This window comes from Lissotriton vulgaris, chromosome 10 (assembly GCF_964263255.1).
Source record: "Lissotriton vulgaris chromosome 10, aLisVul1.2, whole genome shotgun sequence".
In the NCBI taxonomy this organism is placed as follows: domain Eukaryota; kingdom Metazoa; phylum Chordata; class Amphibia; order Caudata; family Salamandridae; genus Lissotriton; species Lissotriton vulgaris.
In genome coordinates this window covers 116,482,519-116,489,190 of record NC_141698.1, presented here as the reverse complement: position 1 = coordinate 116,489,190, position 6,672 = coordinate 116,482,519, and the positions used below count along the sequence as shown (strand labels likewise).

The 6,672-nt window shown below is 48.5% G+C and overlaps 1 protein-coding gene across 1 annotated transcript; it reads left to right on the top strand.

Moving 5' to 3' along the window:
- Positions 1-1,238: 1,238 nt before the first annotated feature.
- LOC147684800 (urotensin-2 receptor-like) lies at positions 1,239-4,893 on the top strand. Its single transcript, XM_086940656.1, has one exon. The coding sequence runs from the start codon at positions 2,405-2,407 to the stop codon at positions 3,518-3,520; it is 1,116 nt and encodes a 371-aa protein (XP_086796782.1). The 5' UTR covers positions 1,239-2,404; the 3' UTR covers positions 3,521-4,893.
- Positions 4,894-6,672: the final 1,779 nt, after the last annotated feature.

Sequence of the window (6,672 nt, the reverse complement as noted above, 5' to 3'; positions counted from 1 at the left end):
ACAGGTGCGCAGCGCCTGTCCTGTGAGGACGCTGAGCGGACGCTGCTCTCAGACTGCACACCTCCACCAGCCTGTCTTTTGCTAGGAACTGCTCCAAGCCTGCACATGGGTACGATCTGACTTCTACGTGGACAGTACTTGCAGCCTGCACAAAGGTACCCCGTGCCTGTCCTGCTGCGTGAACCACGGCGTGCAGCCTGCACAGAGGTGCCCTGTACCTGCCCTGCGCGGCCCACGGCGCGCAGCCTTCACAGAGGTGCACTGTACCTGCCCTGCGCGGACCACTGCACGCAGCCTGCACAGAGGTGCTCTGCGCCTGTCCTACGACGAATCTTCGCCTCGCCTGCACAAAGGTACTCGGAACATTCCCTTCTGCACGAATACTTCATACACTTTGCACAAAGATGCTCTAAGCCTGTCCTCCTGTACGAGTACTTGATCCAGCCTGCACGGAGATTTTCAGCGTGGACCCTTGCCGCATCCTGCACAATCGAGTCAGTATCTGTCTGTTGGGACAATCTCCAAGATCACACAGTTTTGCCCTGAGACTGCTCTGTTTGAAAACTGCTGCGTTCCGTCCACGGAACCACTCGCCAGGTACCGTCCCGTGGCTACGCCTCTCTGCCTTGCGCTCCAGCATCTCTGTGCCAGGTATGTGTGGAAATGCATCAGTGTCTCTGCCCTGGCTCTGCACCCTTCCCACACACACGTGCGCCGCACCCGAGAGACATCCTTCCAGTACGGTGGGGCGCCTGTGCTGTGGAGTGAATACTGCGTGGAGATTTCACCTAGACTGCACCAAGTCTGTCGATCAGTGGTAAGGACCGGGTCTTCGTGGATAATTACTTAAACCAACTTGCACTCGCCGTCCGTGCCTTCCTGTGTGGACACTGCTCCGAGCTTGCTTACAGGACCTGTGCAGAGAGGAAACTCTCCCAGCCTGCACCACACATCTGCCCTGTGCTTGTCCTGCTCTCTGCCTGCACAAAGCCGCTCTGTGCTTGTCCTGCGTGGACACTTCAATCGACCAGCGGGCGCCTTCTGTGCCCCCCCCCCCCTGCCCCCCCCCCCCCCCCCCATGGACACTGCTCCCACTCCGCACACAGGAACTGGGCTGAGAAGAAACTCCCCCAGCCTGCACACAGCCGCCCTGCGCTTGTCCTGCGTCAGCCCTGTACTCAGGTGCCACTACCTGTTCTACTTGGAAAGGTGTCCATCCTGCAAGCAGCTGTTCTGAACGCGTCCCGCTGCCTGCGTGGGAAGATCTGCTCCCAACCAATATGCCTGAACTCCGTGCACTGTCTCCAGCCTGCACACACGTGCTAAGTGCCTGTTCTTTGTAGACACTGCGCGGCTCTGGAAGTGCTCTACTGCGCCTCTCCGGTGTGGACGCTGCTCCCAGCCTGACCCCTGGTGCCTGCCCCGTGTGTTCACTGCTCTCAGCCCTGGCAACCGGACCTCCCCCCCCGTGCTGGCCCAGCTGCACACAGGTGCTCGTCCAGCGTGGACTCTGCCCCCGTCGCCTGGGACCCCCTCCTTGCCAGCCCTGTCTGGACGCAGAGTCCCTGCGTGTGGCAGCTTCACGAGTCCTGACTGGGGGTCCGTCTACGCAGGAAACGGGTTTGTTTTTGGTCTAATTTTAGTCAACGTTTCTTGAGAAGAAAATCCTGCCCTGACTTCTCGTGACTTGGGAAAGAGCACCCCTTCCTGCCTTTAACCTGTTGAACTATCGAGACTGGGGGCTCCGTGGAGCCCCGCGTGGCGCCGGACGCCTTGGAGACCTGGCTGAGGGGGCTCGCTGGAGCCCAGTGTGGCGCCGGACGCCTTGGAGTGCAGACGGTTCCACTTCAGACAATTCACCATCGTTTTGTGTTTTTCTAGTCAGCCTGGCACGGGGCACGAGCGCCTCTGAAACCCATCCGAGGGAGCAGGTTAGCGTCTGAAAGTGCTGGCACCACTGACAGGAAAATAGCTCTGCCAGGAACGCGGACAGTGTCTGTGCAAACTATCAGCGCCGCTCATGCTGCAGGCAGCCTGACAGGGCTTGCAGAGCCCTACCCCGCAGATTCCCGCCAAAACATCCCTGCTTCTGTGAGACCAGCCTGCGCGTGCAAGGGGATTGCGTCTTTGTAACTGAATCTGCAAATACAACCAGGGAATCATGGTCCTGGCGCTGCAGCCCACCTGTGCGCACCTGCAGGTGCAGTCAACTAAAGTTCACCATGGCCGACTAGACTCGCAGTGACTGGGGGAAGACGGAGTGGGCTTTGGACTTCATACCACGTGCACCACCAAAAAGTAGACCATCAAGGGTCTGTTTTGTCTGCTTTGCTCCATCAGCATCATTGACGCTCACACATATGTCCGAGTGATTGGAGACTGGATTACTGGGCTCCCTAGAGACATGGACCTCAACCAAGCGACCACGTTGCCATGGAGTCCAAAGAACGCTACTGGTCATGTGAACGCCTCTCTGGAGATTCTTGAGGTCAGTAACGACATGCTGGTCACCTCGTTCCTCGGTGGGATCCTTGCGGTGATGTGCCTGGTAGGCGTGGGGGGCAACATCTACACCTTGGTGGTCATGAACCTCTCAATGAGGTTTGCAGGGTCAATGTACGTGTACATCGTCAACTTGGCCCTTGCGGATCTCCTGTACCTGTCCACTATCCCCTTCGTGGTCTGCACATACTTCGTGAAGGACTGGTACTTTGGAGACATTGGGTGTCGCATCTTGTTCAGTTTGGACCTTCTGACGATGCATGCCAGCATCTTCATCCTCACCATCATGAGCACAGAACGGTACCTGGCTGTGGTGAAACCCCTGGACACCATCGGGCGGTCCAGAGACTATAGGCGGACAATCATGTGCCTGGTGTGGATAGGGTCCTTTCTGCTGGCCCTCCCAACTATGATCCTGATAGACCTTCGGACAAGCCACCAGAATGGAGTGACCAAGCGCATGTGCCACCCCACGTGGCAGATGGAAGCCTACAAGGTGTACCTTACAATTCTCTTCAACACCTGCATCCTAGTCCCCGGGCTAGTAATTTGTTACCTGTATATCAAGTTGGCCCGGACATACTGGAAGTCCCAAACTGATCTGTTCAGCCCGAAGGAGACAAAAAGGTGCCCCCGGCAGAAGGTATTGTACATGATTTTCAGTATCGTCCTCACCTACTGGGCATGTTTTGTGCCCTTCTGGTTGTGGCAGCTTCTCAGCATCTACTATTACCAGCCTGGCCACCTCACTAGCAAAACTGTGGTCTACATTAACTTCATGGTGACTTGTCTGGCTTACAGCAACAGTTGCATCAACCCCTTCCTGTACACCCTCCTCTCCAAAAACTACAAGGAGTACCTGAGGAACCGGCAGAAGAATTCCAGCAACGGACCATCCGGCAAGAAGCCCAAGAGGCACTCATCCAGGAGGTCAGTGTCTTCTGCCAGCCACCCCTACACTGAATCCATTGCCTTTGCACAGCTCAAGGGGGGCATGGCGGGGGCCACTGCGGTCTAGACATGCCTAGTACTTGATTTGCACTTTGGACAATCTGGAATCACATCAAGCCAGGTCTGTTGTCAATGGGGTGATTGTCATCAGCTTGTGCTAAAGTGAATCTTCACTACGTTGTTTGCGCCTAGGTGGATCCCGACTCTGGGCCATCTCTTCATAACCTAGACAGGAGTGTCCAACATACGTTGAGAATAGTCTTATCCATGCCAGATTTTTAGAATAATCCCTAACTATGGAAATGCATTCCATTTAAATAAACTGTATGTGTGTTTATCTTGCATAGGAATCCTGAAATTTAGGATAACCACTGACAATGTTAACAATTTCCATTTAAAGTATTTTTTGGTTATTTACTCTTTCATGACTATCGTGAAACTCAGGAAATCAACTGACTATGTAAACATGCTTGGTTTCTATTAGAATGTAATTTCACCTTGGGTGGATATCTTGAAATTCATGATAACATCTGACTTTGTAACTTTTCTTGCCTGGATATCTTGAATATCAGGCTTGGATCTGGACTTCTTGGACTTATGTTGGACAACCCTAACCGATGAGGCGCATACGGCCAGATTATACAGGGTACATCGCGGAGCTCGTGTATTCCTCCCAAATGCCCTGTGGGTTGCTGGAAACATCTGTGCCAAGTAATTAGATTTCTGAATGCCATGCCTAAAGCTCTCACACAATTTGAGGCAAAGAACTGACATATGTTGCCTGGAAATGACAGCACAAATTTCCTGGTCCAGTACCTTCTTGGGACATTGACAACGCGCCAGTCCTTTACAGCCTGGGCATTGATGCATTGCAAGCACATCTCCTAATTTTTTAGGCAGTTCTGAGATAAACAATATAATTATACATTTTAAATTACTTTCTGCTGACTCTGAATAAGTGATAAAGTCATTTTCTCGTTTATCACTTCATGGATTCACTAACAATATGAATGGTAATTACATTTCTTGGAAGCCGAAATATTTGCATACACCAAAAACAATATTTGATATAATCACCCAACCACCGTGGAATGGTTATGGATTTAAGTTAACACACATTTAGCCCTTGCCTTACTTTTCTGTTTTCTAAAGTCATACGTTGTAGATGAAATTTACACATTCAGATAGATATGATTTCTCATTTTGTGTTTAAACAGTTGATGTTTCTGTAAAAATTTTTGTGTCCAACTTTCAGCCATGAATCCCAACCTTTGGGCCCTGTCTCACCGGGATGCTGCATTCATTCCTCCACCTCAAAATATATCTATTTTTAAAATTAAGCATGCAATGAATGTTTCAAAAGCCATTTTACCGGAGCTAAGAAAATAAACATTTAAGCGAAGCCAAAAAATAAAGGAAGCATTTAAGCAGGAGTTTACAATGAACCCCTTTCGAATAAAGAAAGTTGATTTTATCTGTTTATTATCTCGATGTGTCTATTTCTGGGTTCTCATTTGTATGTATTTTTGTTATTTATTGAAATTCGATTTATAGTTCCATGTTATTTGTTTTTCAAAAAGGAAAGTGAATGTCTTTTCTCCTGGACACTACTGAGTGTGTAACAATATCAACATGCAAGCAGGGTCACATACATGGGACTCATGTGGGGCACTATATTTTTGTCAGTATCAGCCTTTTTATTTAAAACTTCTTATGATATGTATACCTCTCTTGTCAAACTGGTACACCTGCTAAAGACTTCGAAACGTACATGGTACATATACCTCCCCAGACTATAGACTAGTGTCTGTAAAATGGTTCCACCTGCATGTTTTTGTGATCTTTCAATTGAGAAGCCTTTTTTTGGAGATTTAAATGGAAGAATAAGGGCCCAATTCACAGAACTAACTTAAGACAAAATCCTAAACTTACTACTTTTGGTATTCACAGAATTTAGGATTTTGTCTTAAGTTTGTCTTAAGATAAATTTAAGACAGACTTAAGTTCGGATTTTGTCTTAAGTCTGTTTTAAGACAAACTTAAGACAAAATCCTAACTTCTGTGAATACTAAAAGTAGTAAGTTTAGGATTTTGTCTTAAGTTAGTTCTGTGAATCGTTCCCTAAGCTTCTCTGTAGTTACTCCTTCATTTTTTGACCACTTCTTCCATAACTTAGTATGAGACTCTATAGTTTCTTCCACCTTCGGGGGAGCTGTCTTTCAGACTGGCAGTCAATGCTCTAATCTAATCCTGACTTTCCTCGTTCAAAAACTGTGTGACTCTGAGCACGTTGTTTTGTCTCCTTGTGATTCAAATCGTGAATACGTGCAAACCAACTGTGCAAAGTGCTGGCTGGGACTGTCCCAGTTACATGTTCACAAATCCAACCCCATTACACCCTGGTCTTTACAATCCTGCAGCTATGTCTGAAATAAATAAAGGGCCTCATTAATGGGAATTTGGTCACCTTGCTGTACTGCCCTACATCAAAGTGAAAGGGCAGGAATGCACTGTATTTATCCAATAGGAACAGCCAAGCCTGAACTCCTTAGCCAGGTCCTCCTTGAACTGGAACACAAGCAACCAAGGGCGAAAGAGGTCCTGGATTGGCTGTGTTCCGTTTCAGGGAGGACAGTTTGGCCTGGACTGTTCCGATTGGAGCAGGGTCAATTCTGATTTGCATATAGCGGAGCCCAAACTGAGCTGACATTGTGTGCAAAACATCAGTGAATTGGGATGCGGCCCGAGTAATTACTAGAGGCTGAGATTAATTCAAGCATTCCATCCATTACTTTTTTGTATACTTTAGTGTGTCGCTGTAAGTGGTACCGGGTATGCCCAGACGAGGGCAACTGTGGCAATGAAACCAAGCTGCACTGGCAAGGACTTAGGTTGGCAGTTCGGGCTACACTGTTTAGATTGTAGCAGGATCAAGACTGCTTTGCATATAGCTGGGTCCAAACTCGGGTGACATGGTGTGCAAAATAACGTGGCCCAAGTAATTACCAGCGGCTGAGATTAATTCAACATTCCATCCATCACTTTTTTGTATACTTTAGCTGGTTTAAGTGGGTGCATTGCTCAAGGAGATATTTCACCTAATCTGTAATCTACAGGCTAAATAAAAATCTCTCCAATAAAAGCATTAACCCACTGAGGTATCTTAAATGCAACAGACGTCTGTTACTTCCTCTACAATAGACTGGACAATCCTCTGTG

What these genes read in the sequence shown, in the direction of transcription:
- LOC147684800 (XM_086940656.1), top strand. Translation starts at nt 2,405, where the DNA reads ATGGACCTCAACCAAGCGACCACGTTGCCATGGAGTCCAAAGAACGCT.